General features: G+C 34.5%; 1 protein-coding gene across 3 annotated transcripts; it reads right to left on the reverse strand.

The window, feature by feature from the left end:
• Nucleotides 1-1,157: 1,157 nt before the first annotated feature.
• Nucleotides 1,158-18,798, reverse strand: LOC132915244 (phospholipase B1, membrane-associated-like). 3 transcript variants are annotated; one of them, XM_060975044.1, is made up of 7 exons: nt 18,432-18,798; nt 6,777-6,872; nt 5,893-6,104; nt 5,613-5,789; nt 4,846-5,141; nt 1,618-1,796; nt 1,158-1,539 (listed from the first exon to the last, which is right to left on the reverse strand). In XM_060975044.1, the coding sequence occupies exons 1-7, from the start codon at nt 18,559-18,561 to the stop codon at nt 1,394-1,396; spliced, it is 1,236 nt and encodes a 411-aa protein (XP_060831027.1). In that variant the 5' UTR covers nt 18,562-18,798; the 3' UTR covers nt 1,158-1,393. The 3 variants fall into 3 exon arrangements, with proteins under 3 accessions (XP_060831027.1, XP_060831026.1, XP_060831028.1); XM_060975043.1 differs by lacking the exon at nt 18,432-18,798 and adding an exon at nt 7,747-8,031; XM_060975045.1 differs by lacking the exon at nt 6,777-6,872 and having other exon boundaries at nt 18,432-18,796.
• Between the last annotated feature and the right edge of the window lie 315 nt (nt 18,799-19,113).

Consider the following 19,113-nt stretch of genomic DNA (forward strand, 5'->3'; position numbering starts at 1 on the left):
GAGGTTCTGACGAATAAAATTAAAGTCGCTTAGTCTAACGAATTCATTGAGAGATATCGTAAAGTCGGGTCGAATTTCTGTAACACATTAACTGTATCCATCGCTAAATAATTTGTGACGCTTTTATTATTATACAATTTATTGTTAAATATACAAGCTATATTAACCTGTTAATACAGTGTTAAATTCATTGAACCACCTCTGTTATCTTAACCGAAACAGGGGAACGACTAATTCGCGGCGTCGATTATACGAATCGTAGCGAGAATTTACACCTCTCGTTGACGCGTTTTCCTCGCGACTGCGTCTCTCCGCGAACGGTCGTAACAAAATCATATACAGGAAATCTGCAATATTTACAACAAATTCGTAACCTAAATTCTGCAATTAGAGAGTAAAACAGAAGTAGAAACGATTCTATTTCTGAAGCCAGTGACAATGAAGCGTTAAGCGTAGCAAACGTAGAAAAGAATGATGCGAATGAAAGAGAAAGAGGGACTGAGAGTCGAAGTGTTCGCGAACATATAAAATATGTCTCGTAATATTACTTTCACCAATTGTTTGTTAGATGTTTCCAATTAAAATGACAAAAAGCACGATACAATTCGTAGCATATTTGCTTATGCTAAATGTTATTAAATGCACATTGGTAAGTAAATATAATTCAAATTATACCGTGTTTGGTCCCATTTGAATCAAAAAGATTTTACAAATACGCTGGTAAAAGCTTAATTTAAAAGAAATTTAAAAGAAAACATACGTTATCTCGATAATGTCTGACATTCGGTCATATTACATGAGTTAGAAAAATTTACCGTATGTCCAACTGGACAAATTGTAAAGTACAAAATAAATAATAATAAAAAAGAATGGTTACTCTATTGGACCCCTGTGGTGGAAATGACGATTATGCGAATATGAAAAGTAGATTCTTTACTGGAGATACCCTTTCTTTCATTTCTGGATTCATGCACGACTCACGTTCAGAACATACCAATGATATGCTATATATGTATATATTTTAAACAAAAGCAAAAGGAGACATAAGCAACTAACTAACTAAAACGAAAAAATAGGAAAAACGAAACATCTTTGAAAAAGCTGAATTTTATGTCGAATTTGAACGTCCGACGAGGATTGGGGAAATGTTTGCTTAGTCAACGTATTATCGATTTTCTTTATTACTTTTAATGACAAAGAACATAAATTACAAGAACAATATGATAATGACTGAAATACCACAGTAAAAATGAAGTATTACTATGGATCCAACATTGGCCCTTATTTTAGAACATTTGGTGATTATGATTTTCGTCGTATTTAAATAGGCAAATACGAAGATTATAATACATCCACCAATTACAGAAACTGTTTTTAATTTCTCTAATCATCCTTAAGTTTCGTTGTTCTGTGAATTTTTATACGTCGCCAAAAACGGTCTTTCCGAAGTAGGACACAGAAATTGTTTAAATAACGTAGTCAAAGTTCTACTCTTGTTACCAAATGGTTCCAACAAATTGTTCCACAGATTATTCGCATCTTGAGAAACACAAAACATTTCTGATTATCAACGTAACACTCATTAAATAATTGTATAATTTCATCTGTTATACTCACATAGTGCATGTAGCTTTTGACTCCAATGAAAGCAATCAGCATTAAGATAGGAGAGATCGGTCAATCCATCCTCGGCAAGAGGTACTTTTGCATTTTTCAGAGTCGGTAAAATTTCTACAGTGAAGTCATTTCTATGAAATTCTGGATAATTAGCGACTTCTTCGTCAATCTCTTGCCATCTAAACAAATGAAACGAACTGGCATATTCTTCATATGCATCTTACCATAGATATCAAACGCTACTTGAAATTTGTTAGGGAAATAATATCGCATAAAAGTGAAATAATAAAAATAAGCTGATTGTGGGGCGAATTGTCGCATCACGCTAAGACAGAAGTAAAATTCCTTTGTTAGTTACCAAGATTTCTCATTTTTTCAGTGTATGTATATCATTTTGGCTTCGTAATTATACTTCGTGATCATTTGGATTATCATAGTAACAAAAGTTCGTAGTTCTTCCTAGTATACTTTTTGTTACACGTAGGAGATTATGTGGAATAATCCACTGCCAAAATTAACGATTTCCGATATACGGCATGCTAATGGAAAGATGTAACGTCTTTTTAAGATAATTAGGATAAATGCCGCATTCCTAATCGGGATAGATGCTATAGATGATTCCTCTACGGAGAAAAAGAAGGATGAAAGCAGGGTTATTTACACTATATCCATACGACATTTTCACGGAATTGATCAATAGCTTCTTTGCATTCCGATAATTTCTGCGTTCACGCGTCGTTAGAGTAAAGGTCTGGCCGATCTTCGTGATAAGAGAAACGAACTGTTAGAGCCCCTGCGTAACATCAAGCTTCTGGTTGATCAGTAAAGGGACCTTGTTGTTTACGGTTACACATAAACTCGGTCGGCACACTTGCGCGGGTCGCGAAATCTCACTAGGCGCGTCTCATCTAGTCGTTCCTCGCGACTTCCGCGCATGCTCGCGAAATGTCGAAAGTGCTGAGTTTGTTAGCCATCGAAGCGGCGACATTTAGTTGATACGATTTAGCCCGGACGGTACAATCGCGGTGCGTGTATCAAATTTGTATAAACATTGTTTATATACGCTATTATGTATTAATTACTTATGATGGCAATGGACGAAAGGAAACATTGATCATCTCTATTCGAAAATATAATGGGACGATTTTCGAGTTGCTGTTATGGATTTTAATGAGTAAGCAGATTTAACGTCTAACCTGTGATATTTCTTACAAGGATGATTTACATTTTCCAATGACATAATCTGCTTTTCTACGACTTGTATGCGGTAAGTCGCTGATCTACATTCTGATACAGTGTAGAAAACAAAGCGTAATTCCTTTGTTCTCAATTACAATTACAATACAGATTCTTAAAGCTAAAATAAGATAAAAAGAATCTGTACCGTACTTACCTGCGGTATCTGACGAATATCGATACGTTTGTGGTGTTTCAAATACTTGTTGGTATCGATTAGAAAAGATTCAATATCGATAACTGATACCTTTGCATTTGATATTAATCGATAACAGATTGAAATTCGTAAATCGGTGTCGATAACTCCGATACCGTTATCGGTCACATCACTAGATATGTATTATAGAAATACGAACTTGTTGTCTGAATACGTATTCATGATATACGTTTATAAATATATTAAATATTTATCAGTGTCTTTTCATCCAAAGTTGAGCCCGAGTCATCAATAATATCTTAATGTGAACTGAATTCAAAGGTGATCAATCTATATCGTTATCTAATAACTCTTTTCAATTTTCAAGTTATTCACCAATACATACCAAGAATGAAATACGCTTAAATATAAAATAAATTTAAGGTAATTAGGCACAAAAGCGGCTGCACCTTTGATTTTGATGAAATTTAACTATGATGTAAAACTCATCATTCAGAACAACATTTTACTATAAACATATCATTACCCGATTTTAGTTTCCGAGATATTTGCAAGAATCTGCTGGTAATACTATATTAAATCTTACCTATACATGCACGTCCATGGCAACGTATGCGTCAGCGTGATGCGATCGCTTATCCACTGTTTTTATAAACACATCATAGCTGCAGGGAAACGATGTGTATAACGGGTGAATTCCTGGAAAAACGAAAAGGTTTGACAAACATGGGACACTGCAATGTTACTCAATGTCCACGGCTAATAGCTTCACGCGTTTTGTGGTTCCATTATACTGAGCGACAGGTGAGACACTCGCCAACATTGAGTACCATTGCCGTCGCCGCTTATTTTGTCAAACTTTTTCCCATTTATATTGAACACAAAATATGATTTTCCAACTTTATTGATGCTTTCCTTAGCAAAAATGTCTGTTCTATCGCGTGTTAGTGTTAGATTTTCTTGTAAACCTTTAATTTTTTAAATAAATTGGAAAATCTAAGCCAAAAACCGACACGTTCTAGGCGTCCTTTTCGCTTTAATCATTATCTACAAATATTTAAATGTTTATAATACAATAACAGTACATATCATTTTATTCAGGAGCCCACAGTATTTTTTTTCCAAAACGCAACTTGATAGCTGCTAGTATAAAAAGCAAATCATTCGCCAAGTTGCGAATTTGAATTTTTCTTACATTTTCTCTCAAAATTGAGTTTTTCAAAAGCTGTGTGTTCTAGCAAAAAATGGTTGGCCAATTCGTATTTAGCTCAAAAGTGTGTACATGAATTACCTTTTAAAGGTAGCAAAACTAAATGCCTGTTCAACTTTGCAATCGTCGTTAAAGTCTAATGGTAGTCAGCTTCCTCATGGTGCGACGATTGGATTGCTCAGTATTACTAATTTTCCAGAATAGAGTTCGGTTTTGTATAGTTTTTGACAACCGCTATTACATGTAAGACTGGTGCATTCAAAAGATTTTTTTACGTTTTCGAGGTAGTCTCGGGTTAGTAAAAAAAAAAAAAAAAAAAAAAAAATGGAGTCAGATGAGTGGTCACTCCATGCTGACGCATACGTTGCCTTATAAGTCAGATACAACATAGTAGTAGTAGCAGCTTTCTCTAAATATTTCGGAAACTAAGTGAGTTTACCCGCTATAGGAAAAAAGTTGAGTTTCACAACATACTTAAGTTTCATTAAAATGGGAATTGTAGCCCCTTTTATATATAATTACTAAGATTAAATATAAAGTATGATATAACAAAATTCTTGTAAGTGTTTAATCCTCAAGCACAAAATATATAAAAAGTTTCTTAAATTGGGAAAATTATACAAACCTCTCAATTATTTTATAATATTCCGGTCTTTGATCCCTAAATTGTAAAGCAAACAAACATGAACATTCAATCCTGGATGACAAAAAGCACGGCAATGACTCTCTTCCTTGATGTGCAGCAACCAGTTCCTTTAAGTGAGGTGGTGGTATAAGAGCAACGAATGTTCTTGGTAAATTGTCTCTTAATATTCTAAGAGTATTAATTAAATCTATTCTGTGATCATTTAACATGGACCATGCAGATGTTTCACACGTATTAATGCAAAAATCATTACTTCCAATCATCAACGAAATCAACTGGAAAACAGAAAAATGTAGACATTATTACTTAAATGATTAAACAATAAATGAAATTATAAATTTCATTAAAAAAAGGAAGAAATTTCTCAATTTCATACTTGCATCTAATCCTTTTAAATTGTAATTATAATTTTCAATTATATAGCAAGTGTGTTTCTAGCGAATAAAGGGTAATGTAATTAACTCTTGAAAATAGTTCACCAGAACTGCAGTGAAGTACTTCTCGAATTATAATGCCAATAATTTCGTTATAATCTTTATTCCTTACTAATGAACGTATAAAGGCCTTGGGTAATATTTATTTTAATATTTGAATAAAAATGGTAAAGGTGAATAATTTAGATTTTACGCGAATTTATGTTCTATTAATCAGTTGTTAATTTCAATGATTATGTGCATATTAAAACACCACCTGCCATATCGTAAATATGTATTGTATATAATTACTTTGTCTACGAATATACGAACCTTCCAATGTTTTTTTATATCTATCCTCGGGTCATTCTTTATTTTATTGACAAGATATGTGGCCATGAAAGTCATATCTTTAGACATAGCTCCACCTTCGGCGACGTTTAACTGCGCAGCTGGATCAGTACTTATACCGTCCCCAAGTGAATAACCTATTAATTTAGGATTGAATTCCTACATATAGGGAAATCCGACTATAAAAGATTTCAGTATTCGTATTTATAGCGATAACACAAATCACATGTGTAAACAATGCAGATGTAAGAAATGAACAAACTTTAAGAATATTAGGGAGAGTCAGGTACTGTCGCCAAGTTCCTTGACCGCCGATACTGCCTACTATGCCTCTATTTTCAATGTTCACTTCAAACGTATAAATCGAAGTAACTCCAGCGCCGATTGTCAAAGAATCACCCATTGCGGCAATGACATCTATGTCTCCTGGTTTTAAATGATGAACCGACTCGGGAACTTTCGAAGACCTGCCGGCTAAACAAATTAAAGTAAAGACATTAGAATACATATGAACTTCAAAAAATAAGCATCAGTTCTGGAATTACAGTAGGGCGAGGAGCTTGTAATGTCACATATTTTTTTTTTTTTAAATCGTTTATTTTGCCAAGATTTGTTTTTTTTTATACATTTTTGAAATTCACAATAAACAATGAATTTGAGTAAAGTGTGTTAGGCAAAAGTACCGATACGCGACGGTACGACGTAGCCATGCTATATTATGTGTCGTGGTTTTACAGTTTTTGTGTTTATTTTTGTTTTTTGGATTTAAGCCGCAGGGGAGCGGAGCTTTTGTGTATTCTTGTTTGTGTTGTATTTTTGTCCTGAAACTTGGCCGCAAAACAGGACGTAATGTCACATATCTATCTTTAAAAATGATATTAATAGGACAAGACTATGAATGAACTCTAAATCACATTGACATTCTTATAATCACCACAAATTATGAAGAACAGTATTCTTCACTGTAATTTCCTGCCACAGAATTTTACCGATTGTCCCTCGGATAAATTACAAAAATTATTGGAAATAAAAGAAATCTATGATTTAAATTGAATAATGATTTTATAGAATAAATACGACGATATAATATTTACAAATGATATCATGAAGCATTTGATAACAATAATCATAAATTTAGTTAACTACCTGTAACGTTGCAATGAAATGGGACGTGCATTGGAACTTCCTTTTCAAAGTTGTTTTTATTCCGTAATTGAGACATTCGATCTTCATTTCTTGTGCCTACAAAATAGTCATTTTAAAACAGTTTACAAAAGTACTTCATCTGTGATGTAACGTTGCACGCGATATGTCAAAATTCCGATCAAGCAATTGCAACGAAAGATTTCGAAACTTCTACAAACGTTATCGGGTACGTTCTAAATTTTAGATATACAGATGTATAACCTTGATACTTTTATCTTATAGTGATAAGAGCATTGTTTTCAGTTCTTAAATTTAACGTATTTTAATTGTCTAGAGTTTTAATAGCACGTGAAAAATTTCGTGAGCTACTGTATATTTTCAAGATTTATGCTACAAAGTAAACGCGTTCAGTGGCGAGGTATCAACTCCTCCCCTTGAACCCCGTCATTAACCTGACCAAAACTCATCTGAAGTCACAATCAGGTTGCTGCCTCTTATACTCATATAACAAGACTGACCAGTATTAAGAACAAATGGAAATGGAATACGGACAACTTTAGATTTCACACTTATTTAACAGCTGGTCACTTTTGACACATTTCAGGACTGCTGTTTAGTTTCGTTACGAATTTCGAAATAAGTACTGTTTAGAAAATTCCTCATCTCAAGAACCAGAAGAGAGTGCCACAGAATTCAGAGCGTGTGTTACTTAAAAATATAATCTCTACAATATTTACATGTTAAAAGAAAAATGATCCGTGCTGTGCAAGTTTTTGTCCACTTTTACCGAAAACGAATTCGTCAACTTATCATTTTATCGCGAACACATATATATTCACAATGAAATATTAGTCTATGAAAAATAAGATTCGCAATATTTCAATTTTCCTCCAAAAAGTATCTCTTTAACCAAAAGAAAACGAAATTACTGCATAAAGACTTAACATGAAATAAACTAAAACAGATGTACCGTACGATTGCGTTAACCAATTACGATATCCACGATAGATGTAATTAAGAATCGACGTATCCAAGGCTGTTCTTTGTGACATGGTCAGCACGCATAATTCTAATACAAGGCACAGATACAGCTTCTTCATGGTAAGTTTTCTTGCACAATCAAATGGTCACTTTCAAGTTTGCACAGTGATATTTTATTTTCGTTGATTATAAAGACAAAAAATATAAATTCTTGCGATGACTGCTAACTGCTACGCGTATTATCGAGGGCCTTGGTAGCACCGCATCCAGTCTTCACCGTTGTTAGTTAGCGATCGTATGAACACTGTTCGTACTCGTAAAAGATTTGAAACTGTTGTGCTACATGATCATAATGTGAGATAAAATATATACTTTGATTGAGATACTCCCATCTCAATTATATTTCTTGCCAATGTATTTGCATTTACGTCGTCAACAAGGTCAAGAAAATGAATGAATACGAATGGGCAAAGTCTGAGCAATATGATTTACATATTGTATAATGTGTATGTACTATCGTTATTTCTTATTATACTTTAAATATACTATAGAAATTGTGTAACAAAAGAAGGTCTGGAAAAATATTTTTCCCAAAAAAATGTTACAGATGTTACTTTCCTTGACTTTCATACGTTAAATATGATAAATTCAAGTTAAATTTCAAGTTAAAATATCTACTAAATTAATATAGTTTTCGATAAAACAAAACTGACTTTCGCTGATTTTCTGATTTTCTTTAAATCATATTACACATTTTTTAGTCCTTTAAATCTTGAAATCCTTATGCCAAACATTTTCTCGTATTCTCTGAAATGAAAATATTTAAATGAACGGAGTTCGCGGAGTACTCAATACAGATTTAATATGGAAGATGTTAGTTTCTAGTTCATTACTAGTTACTACTCACATGTTTACTCGTTGATTGCTTTACCGAGAAGGATGAAATCACCTGATCTTTTTTTAACGTAATTTATTTTCTAATCTAGAAATGTCATCATTAGACTAATTTATAATAGAAAAAATATAATTTTACGTTGCGCTAATCGAAAGTGTATTCTATTTGAAGTTTATTAAAGTTGGCACTCCTGATTTTCAAATATCAAAATTTCAGTTCTGTTTCTGTCGCGTAATTGCGCCAGCGATGTGTAACAAATTGTTTTTCTAAGACGTCTACTTCTTCTTTTTACCGAGATTTCTGTGTTTAAATAATTTAACCACGTTTGCAGAATGAAAACTAATCGAATTCATACATAATGATAAATATGTCTGTATAAAAAAAATTATAAATTGTAGAGAGAAATTCATGAAATATTCACATTAAAATTGTATTATTGTATTATACCGACTTTGGAAAAGAAGGAGGTGTATTAATTTAGGTAAATAATTGCTTTGTAATGAAATGTTCCATTTTACTATGATCCAATGTTTTTCTACTGCACATAGTATTACTTGCGAACAGATCAATAAATCTTATGAGGTTTAGAAGAATCAACAATATGACGACAGACAAATGAAACTAAATTATATTCTTATCAGATGTGCATTACTATAGTAATGTCACTATCAATCAATTGTATTAAATATTATATCTCTCCGACGACTTAACAGGTTGTTGCTAATAAATATCTGTTTTATAGTTGCATAAATAGTTACTATTATTCGGTCGTTCGGCAAAAGGGTAAAAATTGATAAAAACATTTTAAAAAGCACGGACCGTTTTTTTCTTCTTTTTTTTTTTGCATATATCTTAGGCAATTCATTTCTAAGTAAAAAACGTTTTCAATTTTAATGTTGTCTTTTGTGTTTCTTGAGATACACAATTTTGAAGTATTAGAAACATAATTTTCTTAAAATGAGAAATTTAATCTCGATGACCTTAACCTTGACATTCAGTAGTTCACGAAAGATTTCGAATTGAAATATACACGTTAAACATGAGATCTAAAAATGATATTATAATTACACCATAAGATACAAGTATCAAGATTTTATATCTAAAGTTTCGTTCGAATCTGATAACATCTGTAAAAGTTATGAAACGATCATTGGAATGAATAGACAGAATGATATATAAACAAAATTCCACATAAACATTCTTACTGACACATTTGGCAATTGTTAAGTGTGACTTTGGAACCAAGATATTTCGATTCCTTTTATTTCACTCATTAAAGTATAATAATTTGTTCTTCTCTACTAATTAGTTTCCTAGGTCTGCCTGTAGGATATTTGTTTGTGACTGTTTCTTCGATTTCTGACTCTGTGATAATATAACGTGTCATAAGTACATATCTAATCTTATATTTTAGCGACCTGCTGTTGTAATTTTCATCTTTGTGTCCCTTTTTATATCAATTTCCTTTCGAATATCTGTGTTTCAGATTATTTGGAATCTCATTATTGAGGTGAATAGGCCGTAATAGTTATGTAGTTGCTAGATGTAAATGTCACTGCTGGGGTACTACTTTATTTTCTTCTAATTTAGACAGGTGGAAGAACTACACTACACAGAACTAATTTAGATATCGGAACGAACTACACGCACTGGGTTTCGAACCCGGGTCCCGAACGTTCGTAACCAAAGGCTATTGTCACGTACGAAATACCGCAGACAAAATCCGACTAAACAAAGCGATAAGATAACGAAATTCCAAGCGCCTTAGCATAAGTAAGCAACGGATAATATCCGGTCACTCTATACGTTCTCAGAAATATATGACCGAAGCCTTTTCCCACTCTCACTCTATACGTTCTCAGAAATATATGACCGAAGCCTTTTCCCTCTCCCACGAACAAAAGAATTTAAATACTCACCCTAAAAATCATCCAAGTCAGTCTTGAATAATCACGCCTAGAGCTCGGAAGTGTATCGCAAATAAATAAAAGTTCCTTTTTTAATTACTTCTCCTTTTTCTTTATTATTTTACGTGACATTTTGGCGATCCTGCCAGGATCCATTCGCTTCAGTGAAAACGAAATTACGATTTCGGCGTACGCGCATCATTGAAGATTGAAGGATCAGCGGACCACTGCGAATCTTTGCTACTACAACGCCCTGCAGCAACTTTCAACGTTCCACTACGGTGAAACTAGACGAGAGGACTACGGTCAGCGCAGAGCAAGCCTACGAATAAGATTCGGAATCTGGAACCAACCAGAGAGGAAAACATCCCAGAGACTCCTCAACGGCCATAGCTACTACGGTAAGCCGAAAATCTGGATTCATTTGTACACTACCGTACGAGAAAATCAAGTTTCTCAAGCGTTTCGAGCGTTTCGAGCTCAAATAGCAACAATAGTTCGGACTCAGTAAACTTAAATAGAATCATGTCCGCGCCGAGAAAAGATAAAATCGAAACCGTTAATACTGCCTCTGCAACCGAAGTTATGGACAATTCAACCCGTGCCACACTCGAGCGATTCGAACTTCTTGTGCGACGAATAGAAGAGGCGCAACGAATAGCCGATACCGAAAACAAAAAACGTGCAGCGGAGATAGAACTATTAGGAAAACATATCACTAAATTAAGTTTAGGACGTGACGGTACTACCGAGTTAGGCTCCCTTGTTACGATGGATGAGTCTAATACCAGCAATATTCAGAGAAAGCAACCACCTGTAAAACCTAACGAAGCGGACGATACGGACAGTGAAGAAGAATCAGTAAGATGTAGCAACCCCATGTACGATGCAAAAACCTGCTTAGACTTTATCCCCATACTCAACGGACAAGATGATATAGGAGTAGAAGGGTTCATTAAACGGGTAAGGGAAGCTCGAGCCGAATGTAGAGAAAAACGCACATTACTACGACTAATTTTGACGCAAAGAATCATCGGAGAAGCGGAACGTAGTATCCGTCACTCTGAAATCGAGAACTACGAGGACCTATTTGAAAGCCTCAGAAAATTTGTATCTGTAAGCATTACTTCCAATGGAGCTCGTGATAAGTTGCAACGTACGCGACAAACCGAATCGGTACACAATTATGTGAAGAGGTTTCGACACAACCTCAACGAACTGATATACGCGCTCCAACATGAAATTCGCGATCCAGTACGCCGAGCAGTCGCCATAGATCTTGAAACCGAACGAGCGACCAAAATTTTCGTGCTGAATTTAAAACCCGAAATAGAGATACGCACATCAGCCACAAGGCCAAAGAATCTCCAAGAAGCGCAAGATGCAGCTTTCGAGGCGGAGTTAGTCATAGGGGAGATCGAACGCAACAAAAGATTAGGAAGAACAATATATCAACCAATTGGGAGAGCTAAAGCCCGATTCCAAGGAATACCTAAACCAATGCCAAGAAACTTCCAGCAAGCCGAGCGAACGCCACTTACCCAAAGAACTCAACTGAGGTGCTTCAAATGCAGCCAAATCGGACATGTCTCCAATCAGTGTAAAAATTTTCAAACACCCAGCCAACACCCGAGACCACCAGCAGTCTACAATCTCGAAACACACAACACAGAAACGGAAACTTACGACAAAACAACGGAAGACCAAAGAAAATTCCAAGAGTCAACACCACGACAGGCAAGCTTCTCACAATACGGTTTAACACAAGGACTGGACACGAGACACACCTCATCGACACAGGAGCAGGAATCAACCTATTGAAAAGGGACAAGGTAGACTGTCAAACCTTCAAGACCGACGAACCTCGAATGTTCTCCATGGGACAAGACAGATATACCACTAACGAATTTATTATATCTAAATTGTTTGGCAAGGAACATAAATTTTATATAGTACCGGATGACTTTCCCCTAATACAAGATGGAATAATAGGTCTACCTTGTTTAGAGAAGTATCAATATGAAATCTCCAACGATAGATTAAAACTTGACAATAATATTTTGTACTTTCAGAAACCGGAAACGATACAACCAGGCGAAAAAAGAGTTCGAACCATCTACCTCGAAGGCAAACCAACGCGAGTATGTTTCTTCAATTCTGGTGAGACAAACCATGAAATTTCTAACGACATTGATAACAGTAAAGAATTAGATCAAATTGCTAGATTTAAAACCGTAGTGAGAACAAATCATATTGAACGCGAACTCCGCGAACCCATAGAGAAAATATTAATACATTACGTCGACGTATTCAATTTAGAAACAGACCTTTTACCATGTACTAATCTGACAAAACATACAATCACATTAAAACAAGACAAAATCATAAACACCAAATCATACAGACCACCAGAGTGCCACAAACGAGAAATCGAGGAACAAGTAACAGACATGCTAAATAAAAACATTATAGAAGAATCAGACTCTCCTTTCAATTCACCAGTATGGGTTGTTCCCAAGAAGTTAGACGCGTCAGGAAAACAGAAATGGAGAATAGTTATTGACTTTAGAAAACTAAACGAACTGACTGACCAAGACGCCTACCCATTACCCGACATAGAAGACATATTAAGCCAACTAGGTGACGCGAAGTTTTTCTCAGCACTCGATCTATCATCCGGTTTTCATCAAATCCCTATGGACGAAGACTCAAAGAAATACACCGCTTTCTCAACACCACAAGGACATTTCCAATTTAACAGAATGCCTTTTGGACTCAAAAACGCACCAGCCACATTCCAAAGAATGATGGATACAGCGCTTCGCGGATTAATTAATAAACATTGCTTTGCATATTTAGACGACATTATTATATTTGGAAGCACTATTCAAAAACATAATGAGAACTTAGCCATAGTATTACAAAGACTAAGAGAATTAGGACTAAAAATCCAACCAGATAAATGTGAATTTCTAAAACCAGAACTCGAATATTTAGGACACATAGTAACGTCAGAAGGAGTAAAACCCAACCCGAAGAAAATAGAAGCAGTCGAGAACTTTAAAATTCCTAGAAACCTTACCGAAGTCAAATCATTCTTAGGACTCGTGGGATACTACCGGAAATTTATACGTAACTTCTCTAAAATAGCCAAACCCCTGACGGACCTAAACAAAAAAGACACCAACTTCCATTGGACGGACAAACAACAAAACAGTTTCGATACACTCAAACGAAAACTTTGTCAAGCACCTGTTCTGTCATACCCAGATTTCTCTAAAACATTCGTATTAACGACAGACGCTAGTAACGAAGGACTAGGAGCCGTACTATCACAAGACGGACACCCGTGCTGCTACATCTCTCGAACACTAAACCCTCCAGAGAAAAATTATACGACTACAGAAAAAGAATTATTAGCTATCGTATGGGCATTAAAACGACTACGACAATACTTGTTAGGAAGAAAATTTGTTATTAGAACAGACCATCAAGCCTTGAAATGGTTGAATAATTGCAAAGACCCGTCATCTAGATTAATGCGATGGAGACTAAAACTAGAGGAGTACGAATACACGATCGAATACGTTAAAGGCAAAGAAAACCCAGTCGCAGATAGCTTATCTAGAATTCACGCGATTCAAAAGGTAGAAATCCCTAAGGGAACAGTAACATTAGATTTCTTACAACATTTTAATACATGGAAAAAGAAGTCAGAAATCCCAAAGCGATTAGAAATAAAACCTAACGACCAATCCTTCTATCAATTAACTAAAACAGAATTAGGAGAGTTCGACGAGGCAATATGGTTACGGAAAATCGACAACATATTACGAAATAACAAGAAAGTAGGTATAGGAGACAATACGTTTACAGAATTAGAAAAAAACCAGATCAAACTCATACTTATATATTTCAATGATACCCGATACCCTGTCATTTTCGCGTGGGACCTAATCCAAGAATTAACCGAGGAAGAGATAGAGAAAATAATTCACGAAAATCATAACGGTACGATAGGACATTTAGGGGTACAAAAGACCTACCAAAGAATAAAGGAGCGATATAAAATTCCATATTTATTGAATAAAGTCGAAGAGTTTATAAAGAAATGTGAAGCTTGTCAAAAGGAGAAATTAACGCGTATTAGACCGAAAGAAGAACCAATAATATCTGACACACCATTACAACCTAACGACAAAATTGCTATGGACATCATAGGACCTATGACCAAAACTAAGAAAGGAAACCAATTTATACTCTCAATACATGACGAACTGACAAAATACTTGATCCTAGTACCACTAAAAACACAACGGACAGAATCCATAATAAATGCACTCTTAGAACACTACATTTACATATTTTCTGCACCCAAGACAATTCTAACAGACCAGGGACAAAACTTCATTAGTGAACTTATGTTAAAATTCGAAGAGGCATTTAAGATTAAACACATTAAAACCACTAGCTTTCACCCTCAGTCAAACGGATCTCTAGAAAGAACACACGCCGTAGTAAAAGATTTAATCCGTACAAGTCTGCATGATAACAATGATAAAGAATGGGATGAGATATTAAACTTCATATGTTTGGGTTATAATACAGCCGTACACGAAGGTACCGGATTTTCACCTTTTAAACTAACGTTCGGTAGAGACGCAAACCTACCATCGGCAATCGCGAAAACTTCGAATTTAACTTACAATGATATGTTCTCACTCTGGCAAAAGCAGTTAAATAAATATTTAGATATCGCGAGAAAAACATTAATAAACAGTAAGAAACGATACCTTCGAGACCAAAAGAGAAAGATAGTTCGAATTCAAACGGTATTTAAAGAAGGAGATTTTGTATTAATCCATAATGATCACAAAAGGGACAAATTGGACACTGAATGGTTAGGACCATACAGAATCCACTCTGTCAAAACCCCTTATTACGAAATCTTAATTGATAACATTATAAAGAAAATACACGGTAATCGTTTAAAACCTTACTTTCCAGGTCGACGCTCCTCTTTATCAGAATAATGTCCGCGCAAATAAGTATTACACCACTAGAACTTAAAGGATTCGTGTTTAAATAATGTCTGACACAGAAGTTTCTACTGTTTCAAATTTCTCTTCTGATCGAAAAAAAAAAGAGAATTAAAAGTTACGCTATTCGTGCTTTCTATGTTGATATTCTTTGTAAATTTATTTTATGACAAATTTTGAGGTTGAGTATCTAATATTAACGCACGTGTACTAACTCCAATTCATTTGCAGCATCGCAAAACTATCGTATATAAAATTGAAGGTTTATAGAAGAGGAAATGAAACATTGGAAATTCACATTACCCGTAATTATAATAGTATTCCGTAAACATAATACAGCGGCATTTTATGAGACGGAAACATAGGTTTTCTACGTTGCTGACAGGATGATAATATGGTACTGATTTTTTTAATAGAACCTTGCGTTACTTGGCTTTCGATTATACATTTTGCGTTTGTTTCTATAAACTCTTAACAAAATATTTATTTTATAAACTAATAAGGATGTACGTGAAAAATTTCATTTTTATTTGGTGAAAATCTCAAATGCGAAATGTGATGCCAGGACTAACATGCATATGTATTCAAGATAAGAAACAGAAGAAAATAATTCCCTATGATTCAATCTGTTGAAGTGAATTTCTAGAATTTAGTGTTACTCTGTAATAAAATTGAGATACTAGAAGGAAAGGATATTTGTATAGCGATACTGCCAATATTATTATAGGATTAGACATTAGCACGCCACGAAAGCCTTCGATAGTCAATCAAAGTACGAGAAACTTCGACGATGCACATAGATTGTAGTATAACTATAGGGTTTCATTATAGGGGACGCTTCGGAGTAGGCACAGTTTGATATGTAATGCTTTTTCAAGCACGTTAGAAAAAAAAAAAATAATTGGTAAACTGTGGATATTTATGCAATTTTATGACTAACCTAACACCAATCTAACTAGAAATTAAGATTTATAATAGACGTTGTACTTAAAATATCGTTTTATACTTCTGTATATTATATGCATTCTGCAGATATTTGGATCCTAAATTTATCAAAAATGCATAAGCACCCACGGTCGAATAATTGGTATGTAAAAATGAGATTGGCGATCTTTTTCTTTTTTTTATCATTCATGTAAAACACACGAATCTAATTGTACACGGCCTAAACAAGATAGGAGTATTCAAATGCGTCAAGAAATGTATACCAAATAATCCATGTATTAATTTATTTTGCTGTCGAAATGAAACCGTGATCAATAGCCACGATGCTACATCCCCACCAAGCGCCCCGGTCGCCACATCCAACGTCTATACCCCAACCGACTCATACCACTTCGAAGAAAGAGAGGGATCAGCTGTGATTTTCGAGCCACGCCGAGTCCAATTCCACAAGAGTCTCCTGAGGAAAACTTGAGGGACCAAGTTCAATCTAAGAAGGGGGGAATGTCACGTACGAAATACCGCAGACAAAATCTGACTAAACAAAGCGATAAGATAACGAAATTCCAAGCGCCTTAGCATAAGTAAGCAACGGATAATATCCGGTCACTCTATACGTTCTCAGAAATATATGACCGAAGCCTTTTCCCACTCTCACTCTATACGTTCTCAGAAATATATGACCGAAGCCTTTTCCCTCTCCCACGAACAAAAGAATTTAAATACTCACCCTAAAAATCATCCAAGTCAGTCTTGAATAATCACGCCTAGAGCTCGGAAGTGTATCGCAAATAAATAAAAGTTCCTTTTTTAATTACTTCTCCTTTTTCTTTATTATTTTACGTGACACTATCGTCGTCCGGTGCTGTTTAGTGCCGAGTGGCGGTATTTGTTGTCGTGTGCCGCCACATTATCACCACACAAAATAATATTATTCACAGCGAAGCACAAAACTCACTGTACAATTTAATTTCTACATCAACTGAGTCTGCCAATGTTTTCTTGTCACTTTGTATACGAAAGTATTGTTTAACATCGCTTAACAGCTAGACGTTCAATTACTTTTGCGACTCTGTTTCTGTACATTCCTGCAATGAAAGATTTCATAACATCTACAAACGTTATCGGGTTTGTTCCAAATTTTAGATGTACAGAAGTATAATATTGATACTTATTTCTGATAGTAGTTGGAGCATTGTTTTCAGATCTTAAATTTAACGTGTGTATTTTAATTGTCTAAAATTTTAATAGCGGCCGTTTAAATACTTTTGTGAGCTATTGTATATTTTCAAGATTTTTATTATAAAGTAAATACGTTCGGTGACAAGTGGTAACAACTGCTCCCCTTGCAACCCGTCGCTAACCTAACCAAAACCCAATTTCCATCTAAAATTACAATCAGATGTTGCTGCCTCTTATACTCATATAACAAGACTGACCAGTATTAAGAACAAATGGAAATGGAATACGGACAACTTTAGATTTCACACTTATTTAACAGCTGGTCACTTTTGACACACTTCAGGACTGCTGTTTAGTTTCGTTACGAATTTCGAAATAAGTACTGTTTAGAAAATTCCTCATCTCAAGAACCAGAAGAGAGTGCCACAGAATTCAGAGCGTGTGTTACTTAAAAATATAATCTCTACAATATTTACATGTTAAAAGAAAAATGATCCGTGCTGTGCAAGTTTTTGTCCACTTTTACCAAAAACGAATTCGTCAACTTATCATTTTATCGCGAACACATATATATTCACAATGAAATATTAGTCTATGAAAAATAAGATTCGCAATATTTCAATTTTCCTCCAAAAAGTATCTCTTTAACCAAAAGAAAACGAAATTAATGCATAAAGACGTAATATGAAATAAACTAAAACAGACGTACCGTACGATTGCGTTATCCAATTACGATATCCACGATAGATATAATTAAGAATCGACGTATCCAAGGCAGTTCTTTGTGACATGGTCAGCACGCATAATTGTAATACAAGGCACAGATACAGCTTCTTCATTGTAAGTTTTCTTGCACAATCAAATGATCACTTTTAGGTTTCCAAAGTGATTTTTTATTTTTGTTGATTATAAAGACAAAAAAATATAAATTCTTGCGATGACTGCTAACTGCTACGCCTATTATCGAGGGCCTTCATAGCACCGCATCCAGTCTTAACTGTTGTTATTTAGCAATCGTTACGAACACTGTTCGTACTCCTAAAAGATTTGAAACTGCTATGATACATGATGGTAAGAAGAGACAAAATATATACTTTGATTCAGATACTCCCATCTCAATTATCATTTTTTACGTATTTATTTGCATTTACATTGTCAACAAGGTCAAAAAATCTAATGAATACGAATAGGCAACGCTTGAGCAATATGATTTACATATTATACAATATGTATATACTAACGTTATTTCTAATTGTACTTTAAACATATTATAGAAATTGTATAACAAAAAAAATATCTGAAAAAGAATTTTTTCCCAAGAAAAATATTACCAATTTTCAAACACGTTAAAAATTGATAAATAATTTTTATTGTATTTATACAAATTAAGT

This window comes from Bombus pascuorum, chromosome 16, assembly GCF_905332965.1.
Source record: "Bombus pascuorum chromosome 16, iyBomPasc1.1, whole genome shotgun sequence".
NCBI classification, from domain to species: domain Eukaryota; kingdom Metazoa; phylum Arthropoda; class Insecta; order Hymenoptera; family Apidae; genus Bombus; species Bombus pascuorum.